This window comes from Pteronotus mesoamericanus, unplaced genomic scaffold (genome assembly GCF_021234165.1).
Source record: "Pteronotus mesoamericanus isolate MK-2021 breed Mesoamerican mustached bat unplaced genomic scaffold, CSHL_Meso_final scaffold_85, whole genome shotgun sequence".
Lineage (NCBI taxonomy): Eukaryota > Metazoa > Chordata > Mammalia > Chiroptera > Mormoopidae > Pteronotus > Pteronotus mesoamericanus.
In genome coordinates this window covers 5,167,092-5,184,007 of record NW_026555329.1, presented here as the reverse complement: position 1 = coordinate 5,184,007, position 16,916 = coordinate 5,167,092, and the positions used below count along the sequence as shown (strand labels likewise).

Genomic DNA, 16,916 nt, shown 5'->3' with positions numbered 1-16,916 from the left:
GTTATCTGATCTCTCACTATATTTTTAAATTAATAGTCTATTTTTTAGAGAAGTTTTAGATTTACATAAAAATTCAGCAGAAACTACAAGGTTTCCATTTACCCCCATCCTCCTAGTTTCCCCTATTATTAACATTTGCCTGAGTATAGTGCATTTGTTAAATTAATGAGCCAATATTGTTACATTACTAACCTTAGTCTACCTTAGGGCCCTCTCTTTCTGTTATACATTCTATGACTTTTGACAAATGTATAATGGCATGTATCCACTGTCACAGTATTATACAAATAGTTTCATGGCCCTAAACTTGGAAGTATTACCACGCTCTCACCACAGTTTTGAAATGGTATCTTTATCATATACCAAATTCCCACTTGTTTCAGACTTGAGTGAGAATGCCTCTCCTGTTTCACCATTAAAGGCGGTGTTGGCTGTTGGTTTCTGATGAATGGCCTTTGGTATTCAGACACATCGTTTTCTTTGTTAGAGAGTCTCAGGAAATGAATTTTTAATTTCATCTAACACATTTTTTCTATCTATTGAAGTTTTCCTACATGAAGTTTTTTCTTTTAACCTGTCAATACGATAAGTTGCATTAATAGAATTGTGTTTTTCTTTAATCCTCCTTGCATTCCTAGAACAATATTTGACTAATACCTTGCTGAATTCAGTTTGCAAATATTTGGCATATCTAAAAGTAAGTCCCTAAAGGAAGAAAAAAGTGCAAAGAAAATGTGACCAAAATAGCAACTGGCAGTTAAAGAAAAAAGAAGACAGCAAGGAAGCATAATAAATAGCATAAAAGAAGATGGGATTTGTAAGGTAAAACATAAGTTATCAGTAATAAATATGAAGGATTAAACTGAACCCTACTAAAAAAAATCTTAGGTGGTGAGAACTTAGAGACTAAGTCCCACGAAAACCCATGCTGCTTACAAGAGACTTAAGATTCAAAAGCTGAAATTAATACAAATATGTAACTATTCTGAGCAACATAAATAAAGAAATTGCAAGGGTAATTTTTCTTGGTTTATCCAGTGAACATGTATTGTTCAACATTTTTTTTTTTTTGTTTAAGTTCTCTTCGATCCACCTTAGGGGCTTGCTACCTCTCCCCTTCTCCAATATACCTGAGTCTCTTGCTCTTCCCATTTCCTGTCTGTGGATATACCTCTTCCCCAGACAGCTGAGGGCAGGAGGGGCCTCTCTCTCTTTAGGCCAGTCCCATTTCTTGTTGAAACCTCTCAGTCTAATGTAGTACAGTCAAACAGATGTTCCATTGGGATACAAAAGATCCCTCCCCTTCCACCCCCATACAACATTACTATCCAGCTGGAGATCAATCTTAGATTAAGACTAAATTGTTCTACAAAGATCCCTCTGATTTCTCTCATTTCTTTCAGTGCCTGTAAATTTACTCCACTGAGACTTCCTGTTGCTGAGTGTGCCTAGGAAAGGTTTTTTTTGCTACGTTTCGATTTAGCGCTCTCTACATCTCCTGGAACTTCCCCTTAGCAGCCATAAATCCCTCCCCTATTTGATTTGCAATTTATTATTATTACATTATCTTTTTCTACCTTCCTTCCCTTCTCCCTTTCTTTTCCCCTCTCAAGCAGCTTCATCAGCTTGTTTTGGTGGCAATCACATAGTTGGTTTGGTTTTTGCTATCTGGTTTTTGGGTGTTTTTTTTTTTTTGATGTGGTATGTGGCAAAATCACCTGCAAGCTTTGCCTACTTTGAACCGCCTTGCCAAATAAAAGGAAATAAAATTTTAAAAGTCAAGACATTATTAGAATGACAATAGCTATAATTTTAAGTAATCTGCATATTATTTCTAAGCAATATTCTATAGGCCTTATTTAAAAAATCTTGAAATAAGCCATAAAAGTGAAATTCTGTTCATCTTTTATCCCAGTGTTTGGGACCCATTTCCTTTCTTGTTGTAAACATTACCATCTTATTTGGATTTTTATTTGTGGAGTAATAAAGTAGGAGATAGCAGTGACTTAATCTACCCAAAACTATATTAATAGTTTCAGTGAAATACTTTAAAAAATGCAAAATCCCATATGCTCTGAGCTACTAGGCCATTATTTGGATTTGTAAGTGATAGATTTTTTTCACTCTGAAAAAACTATTTCCCTCCTATTCCCCCAGTGCCCAACAGAGTGTATCTGAGGCTGTAAATTTTCTCTGAGCCTTATCTGTACATTATAACTTCATTGAGAAATTGAAATTTTATTTCACAGGAAGACCACTTGTTTCCTTGAAACTCATCTCTAATGGTTCTAGTAAACAATACATTTTTTTCTTTAATATTCCATTTTTCCAACATTTTAAGTATTAATCTAGATCTGTCTTGTTTTAGCAACCTAGAGTGACACTATTTTGGCCTTGGTCAGAAACCACAACTTAAAAGTGACTGATACGCAGCTTTTGTCAGAAGTACATTTGAGAGAAGTGTTATGTAAGGAGAGAGTGTTGAATGGGCATTTGGTTCATCCGCTCCATGTATTCTGAGTAGTTTCTGTTTCAAGGTAGGTCTTGTGGAGTGGAGTGTGTGCTCTGGATTTTTATCAGGAATAGGTCGTTTTTAAGAACAGATTGTTATATTTGAAACACCATCAAGGACATTGTCATTATGTCATTTACTGTCCCCATAAAAATCTCTCTATGATAAATAGCTTAGAATTTGTCCCGGGGGTGGGGGGAGGGTGCGGGGAAAGGCTTCCCTAAAGGATTAGTAGACTACTTCTTTGCTAATTATAAAGATTTTCCTGACTGTTGGGAAGCTCCGTGCCCAGTTTTGTCACAGCAAACTCATGACAGCAACTCTAATTCCTTCGTAAATAGGTCTTACATTATAAATAAATTTTGTACTGGAAAAAGACTGGACTTAAATAGAAAATAGAGATAAAGCATTTGACAAGCACCTGTTTTATGTGTTTGCTAAACTAGGCCCAGCGAGCCCCTTTTGATTTTATCTGTTTCCTCTCTCGATTAGAAAACGTTGTGTGATGTGATCCTTATGGTCCAGGAAAGAAAAATACCTGCTCATCGTGTTGTCCTTGCTGCAGCCAGTCATTTTTTTAACTTAATGTTCACAAGTAAGTATCTTAAGATCAAACATATTATTTATTTTTTGAGAATGAGGTGGGTCAAAATGAAAATGTGCCATTCCTCCTAATTTTTAAAGGACTTAAGAAATTAAGACTTTAGGACAGTGAAGAGGTTGAGAAGTGGTCAAGGTGTTGATTAATCAAAGGAAACATGTCCTTTCATTAACCCTAAAGGCCCAAGATCTTTATTGATTAAGATATAGTTTCTACTTGAATGCCTAGGGTTCTCTTCTTAACCTCAAGTGGAAAGGCACAGGAACAGGAAAACCTTATGAGATTTTATCTAGCCAGTTAAACTAAAGAAAAATGAAGTATAAGTATATCATATTAGAAAGAACCCTAGATTTGGAGCTGAGAACTGGGTCCAAGTCCTGGTTCCTCTATTGAGTAGTGTTTTAAAATGAACTTGCTCAGGTTATGGACTGTATCTACCCCAAATTTTCTCTCTGATGCTCTGGCCAACGGCCAGGGTTTGGGGGAAGAAGAAGAGCTTTTCTAGTTGTAGCTGACTATACATAGTGGTCACTGTTCTCACAGGTTTGTTCTAGCTGCATCAGAGGCATTTTGCTCACAGCTGTTTAAAAAACTGCTACTAAATTATTTTAGGAGCCAGGAAAATACTAACTGTAGTTTTAGGTCTCTGTTCACTTGGGCTTTGTTTTAAATACATACACTAATTCACTAATTTCTTAGATTGTTTTGATTTAAGGCATATCTCAAGTATGGAGGATTAATTTGCTTTGTATCAATATTACAGGAGTGTTGGGCTTTCCGAGGTATTTTCCAATGAAGTCTCTGTCCTGTTATTCTTCTCCATATTCAGCGTGTCCTGTAATGACCTGGTTCCTCAGCGGTCGTACTCATGCCATTTATGTTTCTCCTCTTCATTGTAGCTAACATGCTGGAATCAAAGTCCTTTGAGGTAGAACTCAAAGATGCTGAACCCGACATCATTGAACAACTTGTAGAATTTGCTTATACTGCAAGGTAAGTTAAGAAGGACCATTTCTGTTGTGAAGGAGTAAGGTTGGGATCTAGAATACAAAACGTTAAGGATTGGGGGCGGAGGGAGTCAGAGGCCCTCTACCGTACTAATTCAAGGACTGGAAAGTTTAATTTTTTGCTTAATTTCAGGGGCTAGTGGGATGCATTCTACAGTAGCAGTATTTAAATAAAAAATTGTAGGAAATTAATATTCACTTTAACTTATTTGCAGAATTTCTGTCAATAGCAACAACGTTCAGTCTTTATTAGATGCAGCAAACCAGTATCAGATTGAACCTGTGAAGAAAATGTGTGTTGATTTTTTAAAAGAACAAGTTGATGCTTCAAATTGTCTTGGTAAGAAGTCAAATTTCTATTTCTTTAAAAAACTTTTACTCTGTGTTTTAGTAAAGAAAAAAACTGTGGTTATAAGTATTCTCATTTAATTTTAAAGACATTGTCCACCAGATATTTTTCTAGTTATACATTTTAAGAAGAGCTCAGCAAAGTGTATATTAATAGGCAGCAGTGAGCTCACTAAATGCTGTATCAGTATTTTCCAAAATATAAAATAGCTTTAATAATGAGTTTTTGTTTATCTAGACAAGGAGTAAGGATTGCATCTGGCAGAGGTATGTGATATATGATAACACACACATGAATATTGACCTTTGTTGAAGCCCCTATGGTACCTATGGTCTGTCACAGATAAGGAAACTGAAGTTATTTAACACGCTAAGGTCACATAGCTGGTATGTGGAGAAGCTGGGGTTGGAACTCAGGTAATCTCATTCTTGCCTGCTACGCTGTGCTGCCTCTCCACACGGTCAAACAAGTGCTGGCGACAATGTGGAGAAGAGGGAATCTTGTGCACTGTTGGTGGGAATGCAGACTGGTGCAGCCGCTGGAAAGCAGTGTGGGAAAGCAGAAAAATTAAAAATGGAACTGTCTTATGACCCAGCAATTCCATTCCTGGGACTATGCCTGAAGAACCCTGCAACACTAATTCAAAAGAACATGTGCACTTCTGTGTTCATTGAGGTGTAATTTATGACAGCCAGAGTTTGGAAGCAGCCCGGCTGTCCGTCGGTAGATGAGTGGATAGAAGCTGCTGAGGTACATTTACATGATGGAATACTATTCAGCTATTAAAAAAAGAAAGAAAGAAATCTTACCTTTTGCCACAGCATGGATGGACCTGGAGAGCATTATGCTAAGTGAAATAAGCCAGTGAGAGAAAGGCAGGTACCATGTGATTTCACTCATGTGGAATCTAACGAACAAAATAAACAAAATAGAAACAGACTCATAGAGAACAGACTGACGGCTGTCAGAAGAGAGGGGAGTTGCAGGGCTGGATGAAATAGGTGAAGGAATTAAGGAGGGAAAAAACCCTCATAGACACAGACAACAGTATGATGATGACCAGAGGGAAAGGGAGTTGGGGGGAGGTAGAAGAGGGTAAAAAGAGGATAAATGGTGATGGAAGGAAACCTGACTTGGGGTGATAAAAACAGAATACAGTATACAGATAATGCATTATAGAATTGTACACCTGATGCTTATATAATTTTATTAACTGTTGTCACCCCAATAAATTCAACAAAAAAAAAATGTATTTGATACCAGGAGAAGCAGAGAAAGTTGATCACAGTTTTCCAGAGCGCGGTGTGGTATGCTTTCCACTGTGAGGTTGTGTTTAGCAGCACATGAATGAACGTCCAGGCCTTTGTCAGTACACTTTCCTTCCCTTGCTGTGATTCAGAGGGGAAGAGGATCAGGGTAGGAGCGCCAGGACAGTGGGAAGGAAAGAAAGGGAGTAGAGAGAGGGGTCTGGGAATGCAGCCAGGGCTAGGGTTTCGGACCCACAGCAGGAGGTGAGGGGTGCTGACGGCAAGAAGCCAAAGGCTGGGCAGTGGGCTCCTGGACACGCACGAGAAGCTTTGCAAGCCGCCTCTGCCTTCCCTTGTGGGCTCCCCTCCTAGGCAGCCCCATAACTCCGTCTGGCACCCACCCCCACAATGAGTGCAGAGGGAAAAAATCTTAGAAGGCAGGTAGAATGGAAGTGGAATAAATTTAGGGAGGGAAAAAAGTAGGCAAAGGGGCTGAGAAGGAGATTGTCGCTCGTATCCAGAAAAGGAACTGGACCAGATGGAGCGGGAGAGGAAAGAGCTGTGCAGGTGAGTATGCTCATGGAATTTTGTTTAAGGTAGCCATTGGTTTACATAGTGAGAAGACCCCTGTATTAGGAAATAAAAGACCAGCCTTCAGTCCTGTTAGTGACGCTCTGGGATGAGTCCCTCTGTCTCCCTGGGCCATAAACTTGGGGCTCCATTCATTAACAGGACTTACATTCTTAAGATTTAAGTCTCTTTCCCCTTATATAAATACATATGCCAAAAAATTTATTTTACAGATGAAGTTTAAAGAAGCTTTTTGAAAGATGATGGCTTAAAGTATGTTTCCTTACCTCCCTAGCCCTCTAAATTTCATACTGGGGTGACCGAACTAGAATGTGGGAAGCAGATGTGGCAGTCCAAAGCATAGTGTGAACCCAAAGCAAGTTTGTGCTAACGACACGCAAAGGGCTTCTGAGGACATCATTTAGACATTTTTACCCCTGGATGCCTTCTGTCATCATTGATTACAACTCTGGGAGGAAGGGCAGCCTAGAAGGGAGCCTGATACTCCAGCCAAGCCTGGAGCAAAGACAGTGGCCTCGCCAGCTGAGCCAAGTGCGGCCGCTCAGGCCCCCGGGAAGTGCTTCAGGCTGCTTTCCTTTTGGCCCCGCGTGTGGCCCTCCCCGAGAGCTTGTTGGAGAACTGTCTTACTTTCCATCACTTGTCAATTCCTGCTGCCCCGCAGATCTCAACAATCTGACTTCTGTGAATGCTAAAGGAACCCATGACAGCTGATGGGATTGGGCAAAGGTCATATGTACAAAGGTAAAGGAAACTCAGGAGTTTGAGGGACAGGAACTCCAGCTAATCACCAAAATGAACAGCTCCTACAGCCAAATTTAATGTAAGAAATGGAAGAGAACTTTAAGTAGAAAGGGTGCATTTGAAGGGGGGGAAACATGATTTTTCATGAATTCAATTGAATTAAAGCATAAAGTAGAATACCTAAAAGTCAAAATAAAGATCAAACAGGAAATTGTTTTATGATATAAAACAAAAATGCAAAAAAAATGAAAACTATTAGGGAAAAGAGAAAAGACATGGAAGGAAGATACAGGAGCACTATTGTGAAGTAGGAATTTCAGGAAGAACAGATGGAGGAAGAACAATAATTTAATGAGAGTCTGAGTACAGGATCCCTCTAGAATTTTACAGTGTTTTCCCGGATCTTACCAGTTGTCTTGGTTATGCCTAATTTGAGCTTTTTACAAATCTGTCTTAAACCTTAGGATTACTTTTCATAGAAGCAACTACTTTTCATATTCATATTTTATTGATCTGTGATATTTAATTAGGTTGCTTAATTGCAACAAATTCAACTGCCAACAACTAGTCAGTAAACAAATACTGGTTCTTGGTGAAAACGTCATCTCCCTGCTGGGAGGATAAGAATACAGATGCAGCTGAATGCTCACCATGAACATTCCCCATGCCGTGGCACTCGTCAGTGCGTTTATAAAGTGGCGGCTGATAGGCCAAGTTCATTAGCAAGCGTCAGTTATGAGAACCTTTATGGCATAAATATGAAAACTTCAAAACTCATTATTTGAAAACATCATGAAGTTGAAACATGGAAAATCTGAACTGAACTGAAAAAATTTATCTCATGACTTTGAAGGGAGATCACATACAATAATCAATGGTTTCATCAGGAAGGAGGTTGGCAAACTTTGTCAAGGGCGAGATAGTATTTTAGGCCTTGTGTCACATGTGGTCCTCCTCGTTCCTCCTTGTCCTTCCCCTGCTTCCTTCCCCTCTCCCTTATTCTCCCCTGCAGTTTTATTTTTTTTTAATTTACAACACTTTAAACAAATAGTCTTAGCTGCTGACTCTATAGCTGAATGTGGGTTGGATTTGGCCAATGGATAATAAGTACTTTGCAGACTCCTTTGTAACAATAATAATTAATAACTTCTCTCCCAAACAAAAATTAAAATAGTTAAGAAAAGGCTGAATGGAAAATATATGGTTTCTATGAAGAAAAATGCCCTGGCTGGTGTGGCTTAGTGGATTGAGTGCTGGCTTGCAAACCAGAGGATCACTGGTTCGATTCCCAGTCAGGGCACGTGCCTGGGTTGTGGGCCAGGGTCCCAGTGGGGGACACAGAAGAGACAGCCACACATTGATGTTTCTCTCCCTCTCTCCCTCTATTCTCCTCTACCTAAAAATAAATAAATAAAATCTTTAATATATATATGTATATGAAAATTGTATAATTACATTGACAATCAAAAAAATCTGAGTAAATGGAGATCTGTCATGTTTCCAAGTAGAGCGCCTCCAGATTGCAGAACAGTCACCTACCCCCAAAGTAATTTAAAAATCCGTGTAATCCTAATTAAAATTGTGTCAGGATTTTTAAAAGTAGAATGTGACAAACATTTTAAAACTAATATACAAGAGAAAATGTTTAATGATAGCCAAGAAAAGTTGGAAAAAACATGAAAGGGGCTTGTTCTACAAAATATCAAAAATCAGCCATACATAAGATGGCATTAAAAATAGACAAATCAATGGAACAAAGAAGAATCCAGACTAAAGAAAAAAGAAGAAGAATCCAGACTTAAGAAATTCATGCAGGCTTCCTGGAGTCATATTTTATCTTCAGCGCATGTTTGGGTTTTTAAAAAGTGACTTTCTATTCATTTCCTTCCTGTGTTTAGGAATAAGTGTGCTGGCCGAGTGTCTGGACTGCCCTGAATTGAAAGCAACTGCAGATGACTTTATTCATCAGCACTTTACTGAAGTTTACAAAACAGATGAATTTCTACAACTTGATGTCAAGCGAGTTACGCATCTCCTCAACCAGGACACTTTGACTGTAAGAGCAGAGGACCAGGTGACTAAATTGCCTTCTCACATTTTTTTAGCACAAATCTCATTATTGATTTCTTATGCTTCATTTTGGGGTCCATGACAAGGAAAAGAATCATAGTAGGAGAGAATATGTTTGTTTTACACTAAACAGTATTCCAAAGTCTGTTTCATGAGAAAATTAAGCCTTGGGTGCTTGAAAGGGCTGGCTGTATGAGAGAGAGGCCACTCGGTAGAGATGAAGCTCCTGGGTGCCGTGGCGGGCAGAACTGTGCCTCCTCCAAAGATGTCTATATACTAATCCCCGGATTCTATGAATGGGTTACCTTCTGTGGCAGATGGGACTTTAGAAATGTGGCTAAGCTGATGATCTTGAGATGAGATTATCCCAGTGGGCCCCAGTAACCATAAGCGTCCTTTACATGTGGAAGAGGGAGGCAGAAGAGTCAGTGTCAAAGTGATGCAATGTGGGAAAGACTTAGCTGGCCATTGCTGACCTTGGAGATGGAGGAAGGCGCCGCAGGCCAAGAATGCGGGTGGCTGCTGGGTCTGGCGAAGGCAGGGAGGTGGTTCCTCCCCCAGAGCCTTCAGGCAGCCCTGCTGACAGTTGCCTGTAGCCCTGTGTGACCCATATTGGACTGTGACCTTCAGAACTGTCAACTAAACTGTCAGAGGTGTAAGCTGGGTAGAAGCGTTTAGGAGTGAGGTGGGTAGCACCTTGACATGCAGACATTCACTTAATCCCTTCTTTTGGACCCACATCCTTCTCTTGGTATTTTAAGCCAGTAGGTTTGTGGTAATTTGTTATAGCACCAATAGGAAACTAACAGAGGTAGTATAAGTTCTTAGGCTTTGAGTTACTTTTGTTCTAGAGATAAAAGGTTTGCACGGAGCCATGTTCTTTCATTCATTCTTCTTCATGGCCCAAAGAGTTAGTTTGCAAGTTCACAGTTTGGACCAGGAGGACCTGACTAGGCAAAAAGAAAAAACTCAGTTTTATGGGCAAAATTAATTGACTTATATGCAGCATGGAAAGGGGAGAAAAAGTAACTCTAGACTGAAGAAACCTGACAAACACAGCCTACAGGTGGTCAAACCTGGCAACTACTACTGCAGGTTAACATCCTCAGTGGTAAGTCGTGTCGGTAGCTGCACCCTGGATATAATCTAATGAGAACAGCTTGTCACCTCTATGGTCACTGTCCCAAAAATCTACAACCCTAGTCCAACCGTGAGAAAAATCAAACAAACCCAAATTGAGGAAATTCTACAAAATACCTGACCAGAACTCAAAATTGTCAGTCATCAGAAACAAGGAAAGTCTGAGAAACTGTCTTAATCTGAAAGAGCCGAAGGTGACAGAACTAAATGTAATACAATATCCTTGATGGGATTGGGACAGAAAAGAGCATTGGATAAAAACTAAGAAACTGTTTAAAGGTATGGACATGGTTAATGATATGGTATCAATGTTGGTTCATTATTTGTAACAGGAATATCATACTAAAGTAACATTTTAACAGCTGGGTGCAAGGGTTTTTGGGAACTCTGAACTATCTTTGCAACTTTTCTGTAAATCCAAAAATACTCCCAAAGAAGAAGTTTATGTGAAAAAATAGATCAATTCCCATCAAAAATTAACTAACTCATTGGGGGATCAGCACTTAGGCCATATTAACACCAACCCAAAATTAACAAATTTAACTAGCTCAAGCATCTGTGTGGTAGATGTGTATGTACCTATGAAATGATGTTTTGTGTTCAGTGTGTTTAAACTGTGATTTGTTAATTAAATTATGTTAATAAACTTAACTTGTTTGTTATAGTTAAATGAATGCCACGGTATTGTTTTGGGAAACAATTCTTACATAAATATTCTGATTTATTTTTAAATATTGAATTTGTATGTTATAAAGTCTCTGGAAAGCAGATAAGTCTATCAGTTCGCAATGCAGGAATATTAGATTGAAATAAAACCATAGGCAACCATCACATCTTCTGGGATGGAAGGCCTCTTAGGAAATGAACCTGTTTCCCTGTTACCAAATGATCTTATATTGAAACTGTCATTGACCAACAGATTTTTTTTCCAGTAGAATCATACATCATATCTCCTTCCAAAAAGGAAGTGATAATTTGTTTTTTAAAATCATAAATTCAACATTCGTCCCATCATTACATTATGTAGCAATAATTAGTTCTAAAAAACATGTTACATAAAAGACTTATTAGAGCAGCATGTTAAGTGTTCTGAGGTATAGGGTGTTTGGGGAGGAAAGCAAGTATCTGAATAAAATACTGGGAATCAGTGGTTATGAGATTCTCTCCCTTCCGTGTGAGACTGAATCTAGGTAACTGGAAATGTTCCTGCCATCTGAGAACTTCACTGTGCTGTTTTTTCCCCCTTAGGTTTATGATGCTGCAGTCAGGTGGTTGAAATACGATGAACCTAATCGCCAGCCATTTATGGTTGATATCCTTGCTAAAGTCAGGTTTCCTCTTATATCAAAGAATTTCTTAAGTAAAACGGTACAAGCTGAACCACTTATTCAAGACAATCCTGAATGCCTTAAGATGGTGATAAGTAAGTTGCCTTAATATCCATTTATAACCTGATCGTGTAGTCAGTTTTTCATGGGCTTCCGAACCCTCTTAGAATGAATCAGACTCAGGAGCCAGGGAGAAGCATTAAAGAATTTGCTCTTCCAGACAATCACTCCATTGGGGTTCTCAGCTGTCTACCTGAAGGGGACTTGGCCCTGGCCCTTATTTTATAGGGATGTGTGTGATAGAAGGTAAAAAATGTATACATATTATTTATGCTTTGTCTTCTTTTGAGTATGATAACTTCATGTACTTTGTTTCTGGCATTTCCCTTTTTTGTTTTATTTAGCTAAATAGCGTACTGTAATCACATTTTCTTTCTTAAACAGCTTTTTTTTTTTTTTTTTTTTTTTTTTGGCCTGGAGCTAATAATTGCCACATTTTTTTTTCCATTTACTTCATTTTCCTTGACTTGGAGGCTAAGTCACAACCCCTCTGTAAAATGCCACTTGATAAAATTGTGCGGTTAAATACATTTTTGCTTTGATTTTATTTCTTGGAAACATCCTTCACAGAGTCTTCCTTCTTCCTGTTCCAGTAGCGACCATTTGCTCTCCAGGCCTGAGGCACAGTTTTTGTCTGTGGGCTTCCCTCCCCGCCATCCCAGGGTGTCCTTTTACTCCGCCCCCGGACCCTGGGTCTTCCCCTTCCTTAACTCTCTCTGTGTGATGGACATATCCCCAGTCGTTTCTGAGAAAGAGCCTACAATCGGTAAATATTTGGAAACTCGACAAATCCCGTATCTTTATTTTACCATGAGATTGAGGGATAGATAAACTGGTTATATAATTATGTTGAAATTATTATCAGATAGAATTTTGAGGGCATTTCTCCATTATTTACTAGCTTCCAGTGTTACTTTTGAGAAATCTGATGCCAATCTGATCCTTTATTTTTTTATCCCTCTTTGTAAACATATAAAATCTTTTGTTTTTTTTAATCCCTGATGTTTTGCAGTTTCACAATAATGTGCCTTGGTGTGCATCTCTATTTTTTTAAGTTATCATGTTGACTATTCTCTAGCTTCTCAGCCACAGATTTCCCACCTTTCTATTATTGATAGTGTGATCCTTCAGCGACTGAGCCTCCCTTCTTAATTCATCTTTGCCTCTTTGTTCTATCTTCTAATAGATTGTCTTAATTTTTCTTTCAACACTTTTATTTCAGTTATTTTTTTATTTCTGTGAGCCTTTATTCTCTAATTTCTTACTTCATATCTGTAATATTCGAAAGTAGTATTATAGTGCCTTTGGCTTTTCTTATGTTGTCTACATTTTCTATATTGCCTTTGAACTTTTTTCTGTTTTTGTTGTTCTTGGAAGCTTTTCTTAAATGTTTGATTTCATTGTGAATTATATTTATAAGAGTGAGCTACTATTTATAAGAGTAGCTCTTATAAATATAAATAGACTGTAAAACTGACAGGATAAGTTCTGTGTATGTGAGTTGGCTTCTCAGCTCTTGGACGACTGTAGGCTCATCAGTGAAACCAGATCATTTTTTAATTGGGGATCCCCAGGTGTCAGTCTCTGTAAATATTTTCCCAGGGAACTGGGTACAACATTACAATTTGACATCTTCATGCATTTGTCACACGTTTATTTTACATTGTGTTTGATAATATCAACATCTGAAGTATTTAAAGATCAAATGCTGCTATTTGTTAGTTCTGTTGATTTATCTCTGGTGGCTTAATTCCTTGTGTTTAGCAATTTTAGATTGAGTTTATATTGGATTGATCTTAATCGCTAGGAATATTGGGAGGCCTGGGTTGTCTTCCTGCAGCTCTTCCCTGTTCTCTTCAAGGGGAGAATAGTATTTGCTTTTGCCAAGTACCTGGAGCCCAACAATCCAGGACTACTTTGAATTTTTCTTAGCTTATGGTTTCCTAGATTTACAGGTAGGCAAACCCACACCTCAAACCTGCAGGAGAACAGGGCCATTATTATAAATTCTCAAAGGAGAGATACTTTACCTCCACCTGGAACTGAAATTAAAAAAGGCAAATGACTATCTCACCCTTTGCCATCAGGCAGATGTTTTTTTCTCAGCCTCTCTTGTCATTAAAAGTATAACCAGTCCAGGTAATCCTGCTTGAGGCAGCAATCTCGGTTCCAACACCTTATCTTGTGCAAATCTGAGACCTTATCTTCTCTCCTGTACAGCCAGTAAAAGCAATGTCTGGGTTTCTAGTATTATTAAAAGCCCTCACAGTAGCTCCAGTATCTCCTAATGCTAACAATTCTGATGTTTAGTTCCCTCTTCATTTTTGGCCCTTTGACCTTAGCTATGCCTTTAAAAGAATGTGTGTTTTATTCTTTCCAGCATTAATTTTGTAGTAAGAAAGTATTTCTGAAAACCTAAACTACCATACTGCTGTCAGTGGAAAGTCAGCTTGCTCTTTAAACAGGCATGAAATATGTAGTGGTAATGACTTTGAAATGTTGAGTTAGATATACTTCTCCTGACTCTTTCAGGCTCCTCTTGAATTCCTACTCTTCCTAGTTAATCAAACCAAAAACCTCATGGACAGTGTCGTACAAATAGGACAGCAGTATAGATCCAATGAATAGAGGCATACCTTGTGCATTGTGCTTCACTTTGTTGTGCTTCATGGATGTTGCACTTTTTACAAATAGACAGCGAGACCCTCCACCAGCAAGAAGATTGTGACCAGCCTTATTGCGATACTTGCTTGTTGCAGTGGTCTGAAACTGAGCCTGCAGTGTCTCTGAAGTATGCCTGTGTGTAATGAGCAAGAAAGCGTCTTCTAGAAGGGAGCTGGAACCTACCTTGAGCCTTACCTTGTTATCAGTATCTCATCTGAATATTTTATTTAAGGTATAGCTAGTTTCAGGCACAAAGCTAAGGAAATAAAAGAGAAATGAGCACTTTCACTCCTGCCTAACACATCCTTCTCAAGAGTGGTGAGAAATTTGAGTATCCTAATGATTAGGTGATATCACTTCCCTCCCTTAATTTGGAAGTTAAGAAAATTTCCTCTAGGCTTATCATGCAACTACTACTTAATAACATTACTGTGGCTTTAGGTAAGTTGTCACCCAGGTTGGAAAAGTATCATATATCCGTAATATGGAATGCTTTATACCTACTAAAAAATATTTTAGATGAATAATATGAAAAATTTTTATAAGTGACAAAAGCATAAAACATAAACAGTGTATGGTATTATACCTTTCTATTAAATAAAAATAATTTTTAAAAAGACTGGGATATTTGAATCCAGCTAAGGTGTCAAGGGAGAAAGAGAAAAGGGTATTACTCAAAGACATAACTTTCTTAATATCTACATGTAGCAGTGGTAGGAGGAAAAGAAGCAGGAGAGAAGAATTCACTGAGCTACTTGAACCAAAGGCTGGTGTCTTGAAAGCCAAGGTGTGGAGTTATAAGAAGTAAAACATAAGTGGCCACTAGTCTCTCTCTTAAATGCAGAGAGATGAAAGAAAATTTGGACTAAGAAGACGTTTTTATATTAGGGCTTTTCATCTTTGGATTTCATACATGTTAATACCAGGTTTTTTTGCTTTGCCTCATTCCCAAATGGTGTGTTATATTTCTGGCCTTAGCATTCCACTGGGCAGAGAGCTGCGCCTTTTTCTTCATACATGGTGTGCGCTGTTGAAGACAGCTAGCCATTGTCAGTCAAGTAGAGTATTTAGTTCTTAAGTGATTTCTGAATTGATTTAGAAAAATGATAGCAGGACCATTCCAGAAATCGAACCAAGTGTGAAGATTAGACTCTTGAGGTCTTGTTGTTTATTGCGTATATTAACTTTTTATGTATTTATTTTAATAAAGGAAAATGAGTTCTAACATGCTGCGGTTTAGTACTCTTTCAGATCTGGGGCCTGGGCAGAGCCAAAAGGGGGAGAGCAGGCCTCCCGTCTCCCTGCTTCAGATCATGTTACCTTACTGCCATCTGACCTAGCGCTACCTTTTGAGAGTCGCAGACAGACAGAAAACAAACTATAACTAAACTAAAAGAATTTACGACTAAAAGAAAATTAATTATAAGAATGAAGAACATGAGCCACCCCAAAGGGCCAGACCAAGTTCCTAACTCAGAATTTGCAACAAGACCTGACTCTCACAGGGATCATTCTCAAAGGAACAGGCCTAGGGAGCAAGACGTTCTTCCAGAAAACGGGCCAGATTGCCTGTCCCCATCCCCGTCCTGGGAGAGAAAGGGCCCATCAATGAAGGAGCCCAAGTTCATGCTTCTTTCAGGGATCAACACAGCTGGCCACAGTCAGCCTCTCTACCCAGTGACCAATTCGCTCCTGTCTCTCTTTCCCTGTTGTCTTCTCTTGCTGGGAGGTAGTGTCCCTAGATTTCCAAGTATACTTGTGACCTGTGTGGAGCCCTCCTAGAGCAGTGAATCCCAAGCTCCAGTGCTTCTGAATTAGGAGGCCTGGGGTAGTGTTCAGCAATCTGGATTTCTAACAAGTGTCCAAGGAACCGCACTTTAAGAACCACTGGCTTGGACCTGGAGCAGAAGGGGTGGCGGTGAGGTCAGCAAACTACACCCCAGACACTGAATCCAGTCTTGAGCCTAAAAGAGGTTTTTACATTTGTAAAGAACTATAAAAAGCGAACAAGTGAAGGATACGTGACAAAAACCATATGTGACCTGCAAAGCCTAAAATATTTACTATCTGGACCTTTACAGGAAAAGATCGTAGCCGCCAACCTCAAGCGCGCCCCGGAGCGTCGGCCCCTGAGATTTCCAGCTGTCCTACTGCCAAGTGCTTCCACTCAAACTCTGAAATGGAAGGAAATGCTAAATGTTGATACTGATTTTAATCCACTCACAAACTCTTCTCTGAACCTGTCTTCTCCCAATTATAAAGGCCCAACACAACCGCATGAACAGCATTGTTTTGCATGGGTTGGGAATTATTTACATTATTTTATTTTTTGGATCAAAAATATTGCATATCATACACAAGTCAAAAAGTATAAAAAAGTATATAGAGAAAAGTAAGTCTCTCCGATACCCTTGCCCCTACCCGCTCAGCCCCTTAGTATGGAAGTTACTGTTATCATTATGTATATATAGCGTTCCACAGGTAGTCTTGCGTCTGTGCCATACATAGTCATTTACTTGCATAGGCTTGTATAAATTATATACATAAATATGTATATATATGCATAAAATATAAATTTTTAAGTACAAATGGTATTACACTGTATA

At 38.8% G+C, this 16,916-nt stretch overlaps 1 protein-coding gene across 2 annotated transcripts in view; it reads left to right on the top strand.

Moving 5' to 3' along the window:
* The window catches only part of KLHL7 (kelch like family member 7), a 62,288-nt gene that overhangs the window by 17,868 nt on the left and 27,504 nt on the right, over window positions 1–16,916 (top strand). For both annotated transcript variants that reach the window (XM_054564266.1, XM_054564267.1), the window contains exons 2-6: window positions 3,005–3,107; window positions 4,013–4,106; window positions 4,336–4,460; window positions 8,947–9,122; window positions 11,507–11,681. In XM_054564266.1, coding sequence (XP_054420241.1) covers window positions 3,005–3,107; window positions 4,013–4,106; window positions 4,336–4,460; window positions 8,947–9,122; window positions 11,507–11,681 — 673 coding nt within the window. The remainder of the gene's footprint in view (window positions 1–3,004; window positions 3,108–4,012; window positions 4,107–4,335; window positions 4,461–8,946; window positions 9,123–11,506; window positions 11,682–16,916) is intronic.